The following is a 13207-nucleotide window of genomic DNA, read 5'->3' on the forward strand; positions in this document are numbered from 1 at the left end:
GTCCTGATCTATCATGAGGCTGCCCCTTACTGCACCTCAGGGAGGGGTGCCTGTCCCCACAGTTGGGCCATCCCAGTGGTTCACACCAAGGGCTCTGCAATCACACAGGCCTGTATGTGAACCCTGGCTCCTGACTAGTGGCCGTGGGCAAGTCACTCCACCTCTCTGAGCCTGGGCTGGCTTGTCTGTAAACAGGCATAATGAAACCTGCTCGGCCAGCCTGGCAGGTTGTTGTAAAGATGAAAGGAGCTGCGGTCATTTTCATTACTCGTGGCATTTAGAGGCTCACAGTGCCCCGGATGGCCTTACCCGGTGCCCTGATTTGACAGATGTGGGCAGCAGCCCTTGGAGAAGGGAGATGGCCGTCCAAGAGCCCCACGGCCGGTGGGGATTAGAGCCCACGTCTTCAGGCGCACCTCCCACCCCATCACTGCTGCCCACCTGCAGAGGTGCCCCGAGGGCCACACGCTGTAAGCCTGGGGTCCCAGGGGTCAGGCTGCGGAGCCCCGTACGGAGGCCGGTGGGCCAGGCCTTGGTCCCAGCACCACCTCCCTTTACCAGCACAGCCATGAACTACGTGGGGCAGCTGGCAGAGACTGTGTTTGGGAAGGGGCTGTACCGGGGCCTGAACCCGGCCACGCTGAGCGGGGGCATCGATGTGCTGGTGGTGAGACAGGCGGACGGCTCCTTCCGGTGCTCGCCCTTCCACGTGCGCTTCGGCAAGCTGGGCGTCCTGTGCTCGCGGGAGAAGGTGGTGAGTGATGGCGGTAGAGGGACCTCTGCAGGGCACACTCAGGAAGCCGGGGTAGTCACTACAGTCCAAGGACACGAACCAAACCTCCCTGGGGCAGGGATGTGTCCTCTGGACAGGCTTCCCTTCTTTTGTATTTTCTTGGAAGGTTTTGGGTTGGTTTGGGGGTTTGGGTCCAGGAGGGCCCTTATTTTCCCCTGGAAGCAGCACAGCGGGGCAGCCTTCTGTACTGGGGCCATCAGACCTGGCTCCAGCTTCCCGAGACCTTACCTGTGTATTCCTGGTAAGTCACCTCACCTGAACAAATTGATACACTCTCATTACCTGGTGATTAAATAAGAGGTGATCACGCTGTCCCAGGGCGAGGCATGGGGCTGATACTCAAAAATTACCTCCTCACTCTTCGGAAACCGGCACCGTCTTCATGGGGCTCAGGTGAACGTGACAGATTTTTGTTAGCACTGAGTTCTGGTTCTGGTTTGGTGGGCCCAAACCCCCTTCACACTGGGGCGACTGTGAATCTTCCAGAATCCTAATGGGAGAGTGTAACCTTGCGGGAGACAGTATAGCTAAGTGGTTAAGAGCTTGCGTTGTGGATTCAGACCTTCTGGGTTCATAGTAATTCCCAGAGAATTACTTAACCCCTCTGAGCCTCAGTTTCCTCATCTATAGAGTGGGGATAATGATGGGAGGTACTGCCAGGGGTTGCTGTGAAGATTAAATAAGATGGTCTGTGTAACACACTGGACGAAGTGCCCAGGAAAGGGTCATACTTACTGTTGTTCATGTTACCCACAAATGTTCGGACACTCTTCTGCGGGTTGGGGACACACAGTGACAAGATTGGATCGTGTTCTTGTTCTTATGGGCTGTGGGAGAGAGAGGAACACAGAAACCAAGGCATAAACAAGAATACTGAGATGGTGAGCAGAGACCCTCAGAGTGGGGAGCAGGGGGCTCCCCGAGTTCCAGAAAGTGCAGTGCTCTGGGGCAGCAGGGAGCCTGTGTCTCCGGGACCCGCTGGGAGTCCAGAGGACTGAAGCATGGGAGTAAGATCCGACGGTGGGGAGCCCCATCCCACCACGCCCCATTACAGGTAGACATCGAGATCAATGGGGAGCCAGTAGACTTGCACATGAAGCTGGGGGACAGTGGGGAGGCCTTCTTCATCCAGGAGCTGGAGAGCGATGTGGTAAGTGCCTCTGGGCCTGCCTGGCCCTGTCTCTTCACTAGTGTTCCCTCCAGGCGGGGCCTGGGGATTTGTCACCGTCCCCACCGTGGGGAGGACCCCATCGGCGAGGGTCTGAGGCAGGGGCATCAGGATGTGCTGGTGGACCCTGGGGAGGGATGGGGGCAGGAAGGGCTGGCGCTTCTTTGGGGGAAGTTTTCTCAGAAGAGGACACTTGAGCTGGGCCCCTGAAAGGGGAAAAGGAGGCCCTCCCTGGGCAGCTTGGAGAGGAGACGGGTGCCGAGCAATGGCCGGGACTGGAAAGCATAAGATGGCTTGTTGTAGATCTGGTGCCGGCTCGGGGCAGCTGGAACATGGAAGTGTGGGAGCGGGGGAGGACCAGAGGGGTGTTTGCAGAAGGGAGGCAGGGCCCAGCAGAAGCCATTAGAGGTGTTTAAAGTTTTGACAAACTTAATAATTGAGCCCCTACTCTACTGTAGGCCAGAAACAGCAGTAGACCTGGATGAGGGGTGACCCCTGCCAAAAAAGAAGGTTCCCAGACTAACCTGGGAGACAGACCTGTAAACAACAGATGAAAGAACTATTTGGTTATTGCAGCGAAGGGGGTTGGAACTGAGGCTGAAGGAAGTCAGGGCAAGCTTCCTGGAGGAGGTGACACCTGGCTGAGTCTTAAAAGGGGAAGTAGGTGTCTGCTGTGGTAGATGTGGGCAGGGGAGATGAGAGGCTGATGCCCAGGTTTCTGTCTGGACTGTGTGGTTGCCGTGGGCTGCCAGAGGTGTAGGCACCCCTGGGATTGGGGCCGCTTTATCTCTGTTAGGGAACGTTGAGGCCAGCAACAGTTACAAGGCCATGCTACCACTGGCTCTGTCCAGCGTCCAGGCCTGTTTTCCTGCCCCCTGCCCCCAAGCTGCAGACCCCTCAGCCCTGCCCCCGATCTGCTCCACAGGAAGACATGCCTCCCCACCTGTGCACATCACCCATCCCTTGGGGGGGCCTGTCTGGGTTACCTTCGGACTCCCACCTGGGCACAGCCAGAGAGCCTGAGGCCAGCATCGCGGGCACAGCCTCCACGGGGTGGAAGAAGAAGCGTCGCAGGAGGAAACCCAGGCGGAAGGAGGACACGGTGGCAGCCGATTCTAGTTCGGAGGAGCTGGAGGCAGGCACTGGGAGTGAGCTATCCCTGCTGGAAAAGCCGAGGCCGGAGCCCCCGGGGTATGTAGGGGGTTGAGGGTGTAGGAATGCCACTTGGGGTTCAAGCACAGTGTCCTCTGCTGATGCTGTGTGACCCTGGGCTAGGTCCTTGACCTCTCTGGCCTTTAGTTGCTTTGCTTCATCAAGCCCCTGATATCCAGGCTTCCATGCCCTGCCCAGGTTGCCTGTCCTATCACTGACCATTTATTTCCCTGTGGTCCCGCAGCAGTGTCCAGCCAGAAGGAGAGGCCTCACCACAGGCGAAAGACATCTACCCCTACTCCGATGGGGAGCAGCCCTCCCAGGCCAGGTGAGAGTCCAGGTGGGCTACAGGCAGAGACTCAAAGCCAAGGTCTCAGAGGGCTCTCCATTTACATTTTTCTGATGAATAATGACATAGAACATATTTATTGTGTTTACCAGCCATTTGTGTGTCTTTTCAGTAAAGTGTTGACATTCAAGTCTTTTGCCCATTTTTTTTGTTGTGGTAGAACACACACAACATAAAGTTTACCATTTGAAAGGGCATAATTCAGTGGCATTTAGTATATTCACAATGTTGTACAACCATCACCCCTTATCCAATTCCACAACTTCTTCATCACCCTTAGTGGACACCCTACACCCGTTGAGAAGTCACAGCCTTGCCCATTGTTTCGTTTTGTTTTGGTTTTTCTACTGGATTGCCTTCTTATTGTTGATTTATAGGAGTTCCTTATACATTCTGGATCCAACACAGGCATAAATACGTGTTGCAGAAAAAATCTTCCCAGGCCAAGGAGGGCGGCAGGGGGTGGCAGGCTGGCTTGGGGGCCTCTGAGTTCTTGCTTCCTGCAGCCTCTCAACGGGTGGGCTAACATCCCCCAAGAGTGACTCGGAGCTGGAGCTGCGGACCCCCGAACCCATTCCCCTGAGAGCTGAGTCCCACATGCAGTGGGCCTGGGGGAGGCTGCCTAAGGTAAGTTCCCCTGTGTCAACCCTCCATCCTTACCTTTCAGCGGCTCCGTGGCCCCTACGGGTCAGGACTGGAGTGACTTGAGACTTGGGCCACCTCCCTGAGGCCTTTTGGGGTGTGGGGGGCAGGCCCTGCACCGCCTCTGTCTTCCCCCATTTGTTTGATCGAAGGTGGGCAAAGCTGAGTGGCCCGCGTCCTCAGTGGTCCCTGATGGCAGCTCCAAGACAGCCTCTCCACCTCAGGGGGCGCCCAGCACCCCTTCTGCCTCTGTGGTTGGCGTGGACCCTTCGGGAATTCCAATCCTGCAAACAGGGCCTGGCACCCACCTTCTTCACCCTGACACGGAGGTGCCTGCTCTGGTGGGTCCCCCTCTCCAGCCCCCTGAGAGAGAGGAAACCAAGACTCAGAGTTCCGGGGATGTGGGCCTCCCTCCTCCCTCTAAGTCATGGAGCTGGCCTGCTTTGGAGGCCCCCGCTTGCACAGGGCAGCCGGAGGGGATCTCCAGGAGGAAAGGTGAGTGATAGCTGGACCCCTCCTACTGCTTCCCTGGCCTCACGTTATCCCTGGGTGGACTCTGGAATTTCAAGCATGTTTGAGCACCTACTGTGTTCCGAGCACTGTTTCTGGCCCCGGCCCTCATGGGACTCACAGTCCAGAGGGGCAGACAGATGACAGACGCATAACAGGAGGAGCATGATGTGGGGGGGGCGGGACGCAGGACAGAATCATTGGTTGGGACGGGGGCTATTTAAATCACGTGGCCAGGGATGGCCTCTCTGCGCGGGTGATGCCTGGGCTGAGACGTGGGCCGTAAAGATCCAGCCGAGTGAGGACCAGGGGAAGAGAATTCTAGGCAGGGAGAACATCAAGGCCATGAGGAGGGAGAGAGGTTTCATGTCTAGGAACTGAGGCAGCTGGTGTGTCCTGAGCGAGGCCAGGGAGAGGGTTGGGAGGGGAAGCTGGCACCTGTGCTATCCAGATGGGTAGTTACTGGCTATATGTGGCTATTTAAAATTAAATTTAAATTAATTAAAATTAAATAACACTTGCAGGACTTCCCTGGCGGTCCACTGGTTAAGACTCCGTACCTCCACCGCAAGGGGTGCCGTGCGATCCCTTGCTGGGGAACGAAGATCCCATGTGCCACACGGCATGGCGAAAAGAAAAAAAAGAATTAAATAACACTTAAAATTCTATTTTTCCATCACACCATATTTTAAGTATGCCCAGTAGCCTTCTGTGGCCAGCAGCTACCCTACTGGACAGTGCAGACATAGGACTTTTCTAGCATTGCAGAAAGTTCTACTGGACAGTGCCACCTTAAGGCGTTCAAAGGTAGGGGGACGCACACTGATCACAGTAGTAGTCCTCACGGGTTAGGTCTACAGATGTCCCCTCCTCTGCTCTCAGGCTCCCTGAAGAGAAGCCAGCACCTGGGCCCCAGTGAAATCTACCTGGATGACTTGCCCTCCCTGGATTCTGAGAACGCAGCCCTTTACTTCCCCCAGAGGTGCCTGGGTTCTGGACGCCAGGGTGTCCTGGGATTGGGGCCTGTGGGGCTAGGAGTCGGCTATCAGGGGCCTGGGAGGGCTCCAGCCCCTCCTCCCAGCCTCCTTGTATTCATGTCACCATTGGCCCCTTTGTCCCCAGCGACTGTGGGCTGGGGGCCAGGAAGTGGAGTGAAGCCGGAAGCCAAAAGTCTCTGGGGGACTGCAACCCTGAGCGGGAGCCAGAGCCCGCTCGGGACACAGCGGACACAGTAGTGCTGTCCCTCTCGGGGGGGCTGGCTGACAGCGGAGACATCTCTGTGGGTATGCTCAACTGTGGCCCCCCCACCCCTCCAAGGACTGTCACTGAGCCCAGGGGTCGGGAGAAGAGAGGGAAGACCCCGGGGTGGGGGGGTAGCAGAGGTGTGCATGACTCTGGGGTTTGTGGAGCCCACCCTCGGCCAGCAAGCGCTGGGCATCTCCAAGACCCCGTGAAGCAAATGCTAAGTCATGCTAGGCTGTGACTTATCCTGTGAATCCAGGATGGCAAGTGCCTGGGGCGGGACCATCAGGTGCCAAAATCCCAGGTAGCAAGGAGCCCTGCTAGGTCGAAGACCCAAGTTGCAGGAGGCCAGAGCAGCAGAGGTGGGGCAGCCAGGAGGGGCGGGGGCGACGGGTCACGTGGGATGTGCTGGCCTCACCCCTCGCTCTCTGCCTCTGTGCCTAGAGAAGTTCAACCAGCACATCGTCTCCTACCAGGACCTCGCCCAAAACCCCGGCCTCCTGGACGACCCGAACCTGGTGGTGAAGATCAACGAGAAGTGGGTATCCGGGAATGGGCCGCTGGATCGCCCCGCCCTCCACGGTCCTAACACCCTATCTGTCTCCCCAGGCATTATAACTGGGCTGTAGCTGCCTCTATGATCCTCTCCCTGCAAGCTTTCCAGAAAAACTTGCCCAAGGTAATGGTTATAGCATCCCTGGGCCTCCTGGGGGACGTGGCCATAGGCTTGGGGTCGGGGGCCCTTGGCAAGGAAGTGGAGGGTGGGCAGAGATGGGCCTGGGGCTGCAGGACCCACTCTGAGAGAAGAGACACAGGTCCTCTGAAGCCTTGCCCCAGGCTGTGTGGACGAAGAACCCCCCGCTGCCCTGGTTTCCTGGCATGGCTGAATCCATTTGGATTGGATTTAGGCTTGACTTCAAAGGAATTCAGGACAAACCAGAGGCGACAGGGACATGCCTTCAACGGGAGGTTTCGGGATCTGCGAGACAGTCTCGGGAGATGGAGGTCCTACCCCTCACTTTCCTCTGAGACCCTCTCCAGGCTGGGCTGCAGGGGCTTGCTTTATCAGCACACAGTTGTTGAGTACCTACTGTGTGCCGGGCCCAGGCTGGGGACAGTCATGCCCTCATAGGAAGACAGTTAATCAAAGACTCAGCCAAATGAATATAAAATTCAACTGTGAGTACTGGGAAGGAGAGGTCTGGGGTGCTTTGAGAGCCTCCAACAGGGCGTTTGCTGGGCAAGTGCCCACCGGGTAGAGGTCTGAAGGATGAGTAGGCAAGGGGTGGGGAACAGCATGTGCAGTTGCTCAGAGGTGGGAAGGACCAGCCTCTACAGTCCCTCCCAGAACCTCTATCCTGTGCAGGGCTGGCCTGCACCTGCCCCTTCTGCCCCTCTGGGAGCCATCCAGTGCCCCACCCTGGTCTGGCCCAGCATTACTGGCTTGGCTTGCCCAAAGAACCTCACTCACCTGATGTTGACAGCTGGTGCCTCCCTTTGGTGAAGCTCAGCTCTATCCTCTGGCTGGTTCTGGGTTTGAGCAAGGACCCAGAGCTTGTGGGAAGAGAGAGGGTCCCCCCATGCTTGGCTTTCCTCACCTTACCCAGAGAGACCCACCACCTAGGGGAAAACTCTCCCAGCCTCTTCCCAGCCCCAGTGGACACCCTGGCTGTTTTCCTCGACTTGGGTTCTCCATTCTGTGTTTGCAGGAAGCTGATATGTCTCCTAGGTGGGCCTGGGCCCTCCCTGGATTTATCTAGCACAAATCTAATCAGAATTTTTCGCAGGGTCATGTTGTCCCCACCAGACAATGACGGTAACAAGCAGAGAGGGAGGCTGTTCACGGGATAGATCACTGACCTTAGGAATTGCCCATGTTGGTCTTGGAGGTTGAGGGTGGTACTGACTAGAGACTGTCCCTGCCACCAGTTGGTGGCATCATGCAGGGAGACCCAGATCTTGAGAATCTCCCAAAGCGCTGCCTTTAGCTACTGGAATAGGGAGACTGAGCCACAAGGTCTGGAGGCCAGGCCAAGGCTGGGCTAGAGCTGGGGGCGGGGGGGTCAGGGCTGGGGTGGAGTGGAGGCGGGCAGAAGTGGCCCTTGTTCTCCCATGCTTATCTCCTTGAACCAGTGCTCAGAATCCCAAGATGGGGGTGAGTATGCTTCTTTAGCCTCCAGATGTTGGTAGCACCTTGCTGTAGGGTCAGCCCCAGACTCTGGGCCCATGGGGGCCCCAAGGGCAACGTAAGGTGGGTTTTTGTGGTACAGGAAAAGATGCCATGGCCTTCATCTGCCCGCAGAGCACCGTGGACAAGCTGAAGAAGGAAAAGATGCCCCGGAAGGGAGGGCGGTGGTGGTTTTCCTGGCGATGCAGGGACCTTCCGGCCAAGGAGGTGGGTGGTCATGTCCACAAGGCGGGGCCGGCACAGGCATGAGGCGGGGTTCACTAGATGGATATTCTCCCCACAGTGCAGAGCCCGGAGGGAGAAAACCACAGCGCGGCAGCAGCAGCTGGGGTGAGCTGGATCTCCTGCCTGGGGCTCTGCAGCTGGAGCTCAGCCTGGGAAAGATCACTGTGGGAGCGGCAGTGGAGCCAGAACCCCTCCCCTGCCGTGGCATGTCTTTGTCACTCTGCAATCACTTCTACACCTCTTCTTTCTCCTGGGACATGTCCCCGTGTCACAGATGGGAAAGCCTAGATACACCAAAGTTCTCGCAGCCGGGAAGCGGCAGGGCTGGAATGGGTACCCAGACTCCCGGCCCAGACAAAGGGCTACCATACGAAGGCGGAGAAGGGCTTCCTCTCTCCACCAGGGGCCAGCTGGCCCCAGCTGACCTTGCTTCTTTTTTTCATGTCTGAAGTGACCCAGAATGTCCAAGGCTGGGTGGGAGGTGATCAAGGACGGGCTGACTGCCTCCCACAGCAGGTGGGATTGGCCACGATGCAATTCTAGATTTTTCTGGTGCACATCCCCAGAGCAGGTACCAGCATCCTAGCTATGGAGAGCGGCCTGGGGCCTGGGCGCCCCGGGTCTCTGCTCCAGCTCTGCAGTCACCGTTCTGGGTGTAGACTACTGGCCTGTATCCTGATGTCTGCTGCCACCCCCAAAACGGGTGGCACCTAAAGGGAGGGGTCCTTAGAGGGGCAGAGACCAGCGGCAGGCTCCTTGCGGCCTGGGTGAGGGGTGGGCATCTACAGGAGTGAAGGCCTTGGCTGGGGGAAGTGGCTCAAGCACCGGGCGGCCCGCAGGGAGAAGACCGAAGCCCCGAGCAGTGAGGACGATGCCCCCGACAGCCCCATCCTTCTGGAGGCCCCCTCCCCGCCCCTCTCGCCTCCAGCCCACACTCCTACCTACAAGAAGTCCCTCCGCCTCTCCTCCAATCAGATTGTAAGTGTGTGCAGGTGTGGGAGTGGCGGGCCTGAGATGACAGTGTTCCCCGAGGCCCTCAGGGCCCAGCTGAGGAACGGCTGGTGTTCCGCAAAGCCCAGAATCCATCCCTGTGGCAGCCGCCTGCCGGCCTCTGCTTGCATCATCCAGGGACAGCTTTCTGTGCCGCTTCTTCACGTGCCAGCCCATTCTCTGTTGGATGTTCTCGCTAGAAAAGTCCCCTCTTATGTCATCTTAAAATACCTACCTGCGGTGGGTTGGCTGGCTCTGGGCCTGCCTTTGGGAGCTACAGGAACCAAACGGCCCATGACAGCCTCTCAGATCCTGGCAACCCTAGGCCCCCAACTCACACCTCGGAGTAACTGTGGCTCCTGTCATGTCTTCTTCCTGAGTGGAACTCTGTGGTCAGAGAGGTGCCCAGGAGAGTCTGGTGCACCTGGTACAGAGTGGCTGCCCTGTGTGGTTCCCTGGGGCTCACACCCAACTCGGGGTCAGCCAGGTCACAGGCTGTGGCTAAGAGCTGCCCTGATCCTTATCTTTGGACCAAGGACAGGGCTAGGTCTCTCTTTGGCGGGGATGTCCCAGGTACCCTAGCCCCAGGCAGGAGGCTGCCTGTGAAGATCCCCACAGGGGCCCCTCTGTGGAGTGGGGTGTCCCTCTGCCCAGAGCAGTGCTGGCCCCAAGGCTGACCTGAGAAACCTGGACGGGGTCATGGGCCAGGCTTGGCCCGTGAGCCTCATCTCAAAGCTCCTGTACCTGGAGCTTTGCAGGCCCCCCAGCACCCCTCACTTCCTCCTTGAGCCACCTTCTGTCTACATGGCTGTCTCTGATGATCTCAGCAAGGTTCTTGAGTTGGGAGGAACAGGAGGAAGAGAGGCCCATGGAGATGGAAGGCCACAGTTCTGGGGGGGTTGGCGGTGGGCGGACAGCGTCCAGCTGCGGCAGCCACAGTTCCCCCCCTTGCCTGGCCTCAGCGGCGCCTGAACCTGCAAGAAGGTGCCAACAAGGTGGTCTTCAGCGTGACCACCCAGTACCAGGGCACCTGCCGCTGTAGGGCCACCATCTACCTGTGGAAATGGGACGACAGGGTGATCATCTCAGACATTGATGGCACCATCACCAAGTGAGACCCGGTCGGCTGTAGAGGGGGAGACTCGCCTCCCTCTGTGCTGGGGGAGGGGGGACAGGGAGAGAGGCCCTCCCCTCCCGATGGGCCATCCTGGGATGGGGGCGGGGCCACACCCACAGAGCAGGAGGGCCATGTGGGGCTGCCTTGGCCTGACCATCACTCTGGGCCTAGGTCGGATGTCCTGGGCCACATTCTGCCCCAGCTGGGGAAAGACTGGACACATCAGGGCATCACTAGTCTCTACCACAAAATCCACCTGTGAGTGCCTGGACTGGGCTGGGGTGGGACCCCAGGGAGGGAGGAATGGCCTGGCCTCAGCCCCGGGAAGCCAGGCTTGGGGACCCACAGGGAAGGAGGCCAGGGCAGGTCCCTGGAGTGCTGAGACCTACTGGTCCTCAGTTCTCCTGTGAAAGACTTGTCTCTTGGGGCTGCGGTCGGGCTCTGAGTCTAGCTGCTGGCCTTCCTGCCGTAAGCAAAGCCTACAGACTTGCCCAAGTCCTCACCTATCCTGGTCCACCTGGGCCTCAGGACTCTGTGCACGCTTCTTCTACCTCTCAGCCCTGGCTCAGCTCTTCTCTTAAGTCCCCTCCTTGCAGAGGCTCCAGGGTTGGGCTGAGCTGGCCGAAGCCCAGAAGGCGAGATGGGGATGGCTGGTCTCTTGACGGCTCTGTGCTACCCCTTTGTCCCGCCCCCAGAAATGGGTACAAGTTCCTGTACTGCTCGGCACGGGCCATCGGCATGGCTGACCTCACCAAGGGGTACCTGCAGTGGGTGAGCGAGCGGGGCTGTGGCCTCCCTGAGGGCCCCATCCTGCTGTCTCCCAACAGGCTCTTCTCTGCCCTGCACAGGTAACCGCCCTGCACAGGTAACCTCCCCATGGGACGTGAGCCCACAGCCCAGCAGGGGGTTGCACAGGCCCACTGCCAGCCCTGCACAGCCCAGGCCGGGCCAGCATCAGACCTCGCTCAGGTGTCCACTGGGTCAGACCCTGTCACCAGCACTGTCACCTCACCCTGCCATCCTCTGGTCGCTAACCCCTTCCCTGCCCATGGCCCCGACTGCCGCAGGGAGGTGATTGAGAAGAAGCCGGAGGTGTTCAAGATTGCCTGCCTGAGTGACATCCAGCAGCTCTTTCTGCCCCAGAAACAGCCCTTCTATGCCGCCTTTGGGAACAGGCCCAATGTGAGTGTCCCCTCCACGGTGGGGGCGGGGGGCCTGAGCCACTTTCTCCACACCTCTCAGCCCACCGACCCCTCCTTGTCTCCTGTAGGATGTCACTGCCTACCGGCAGGTCGGCCTGCCTACATCCCGCATCTTCACAGTCAACCCCCGAGGAGAGCTCAGCCAGGAGCTCATGAAGAATCACAAGTCCACGTGAGGCCAAACCCTGCCACGTGCCTCCACAGCCCAGCCTCTCCCTGGGACCCAGTGCCACGCCACCCCGCCCCCGCCAGGGACCCCCTCCCCGGTCCAGGGCTCCCGGGAAGGACCCCCTCCACCTGCTGTGATGGGGCTGAAGCCTGGCAGTGGCTGAGGCTCACTCCAGCGCCTCCTGCCCGTAGGTACGAACGGCTCGGTGAGGTGGCTGAACTCTTCTTCCCACCTGTGGCCCGTGGCCCCAGCACAGACTTGGCCAGCCCCGAATACAGCAACTTCTGCTACTGGCGGGAGCCACTGGCCCCTGTGGACCTCGACACCTTGGCCTGAACGAGCCCTGGCTGCTCCCCAGGACTGTGTGTCCCAGGGCATGGGGGTTGGAAGTTGGATGCTGCAGGGCCAACCCACTGAAGGGGAGGAGGGGGCTGCGGGCTAGTTGTGGCCTCTCCTGTCCCCTGCCTTTGCCAGCTGAGCCATGCTACAGGCCTCAGCATGGCCCTGCCCTGTAGCCATTAAGTGACTGGGTCCTTGCAGCGTTCTCCATACCCTTGATATCTGTCCCTGTCACCCTGGGACCCTGCCTCAACTCCTGATAGGACAGAGACAAGAAGGAAGCCCCTATGAGGTTTGAGACCTGTAAGCCCAGGAAAGGGTTGGTGGCAGCCAACAATCAGGGAAGAAATTTTCCCCCGACTCACTTTGGGGAGTCTGGACCATACCCTCTGACGCTAGACCCTACATAGCCCTGGCCCCTTCCCATAGCTCTGGAGCCAGACATCACTGCTCTCCCACGCTGGTGCCCTGATTATCTCAGCACATCCCCACCCCAGATACTCTAGGGCCCCTCCAACATCTGGGAAGGGGGGATCCCAGGGCAGTGCCAGGGCTGAGGGGGTGTGGCTCCCACTTGGCTTAGTACATACCCAGCTGCCATCCCTGCCCCTCCCCACACCTCTGCTGAGGACACAGCCCCAAACCCTGCCAGGGCAGGTGCCTGGCCTCCCCCAGCCTTTGCCAGTCATTTCACTGCCCGCACAGCTGCTGAGTGAGCTTCTGCCCAAGGAGCAGGGCTGACACCCCACTGCAGCCTTCCCGCCTACTGCCTTTGGGGAACAAATTTCCTTTAGACAGGCTAAAAGCTTTAATCCAGGCCTGCCCTCCCCCAACGGCACCAAAGTGGGGGGCAGAACACCAAATGTCAGGAACCCAGAAGGTGGGGCTGCAGGGACCTGCAAAACACCATGGAAGGGCCCGAGCTGCTGTGGGGAAACTGAGGCTGGGAACCTCAGCAGGGATGGGCCTCTGGGGCGTACGCAGGCCAGACGAACGCTTGTGTCCTCATATTTTCATACCTGAATTTCTCACCACCTTGTGAACATCCGGGCAGGGCTGGGGTTTTCCAAGGATGTTGGAAACTAGGCCTGGAGCCCTTTTCCTCCAGCTGTGGCCTCCTG

The 13207-nt window shown here is 58.9% G+C and overlaps 1 protein-coding gene across 2 annotated transcripts; it reads left to right on the plus strand.

Annotated features, from left to right (window-relative positions):
* The first annotated feature begins 568 nt into the window (after window positions 1-568).
* Window positions 569-12083, plus strand: LPIN3 (lipin 3). 2 transcript variants are annotated; one of them, XM_065893703.1, is made up of 19 exons: window positions 569-754; window positions 1848-1943; window positions 2887-3152; window positions 3358-3441; window positions 3969-4089; window positions 4257-4599; window positions 5497-5596; window positions 5737-5897; window positions 6301-6394; window positions 6466-6535; window positions 8159-8258; window positions 8335-8374; window positions 9109-9247; window positions 10222-10370; window positions 10548-10634; window positions 11072-11224; window positions 11444-11558; window positions 11647-11750; window positions 11939-12083. In XM_065893703.1, the coding sequence occupies exons 1-19, from the start codon at window positions 569-571 to the stop codon at window positions 12081-12083; spliced, it is 2553 nt and encodes an 850-aa protein (XP_065749775.1). The 2 variants fall into 2 exon arrangements, with proteins under 2 accessions (XP_065749775.1, XP_065749776.1); XM_065893704.1 differs by having other exon boundaries at window positions 3361-3441.
* Window positions 12084-13207: the final 1124 nt, after the last annotated feature.

Source organism: Phocoena phocoena, chromosome 15 (genome assembly GCF_963924675.1).
Source record: "Phocoena phocoena chromosome 15, mPhoPho1.1, whole genome shotgun sequence".
Lineage (NCBI taxonomy): Eukaryota > Metazoa > Chordata > Mammalia > Artiodactyla > Phocoenidae > Phocoena > Phocoena phocoena.

Bases quoted from the DNA above. Each gene is read 5' to 3' on its own strand.
- LPIN3 (XM_065893703.1), top strand. From the start codon at position 569: ATGAACTACGTGGGGCAGCTGGCAGAGACTGTGTTTGGGAAGGGGCTG. The intron at 4,600-5,496 runs GTGAGTGATAGC...CTCTGCTCTCAG, and splicing joins GGGGATCTCCAGGAGGAAAG to GCTCCCTGAAGAGAAGCCAG. The intron at 5,898-6,300 runs GTATGCTCAACT...CTCTGTGCCTAG, and splicing joins CAGCGGAGACATCTCTGTGG to AGAAGTTCAACCAGCACATC.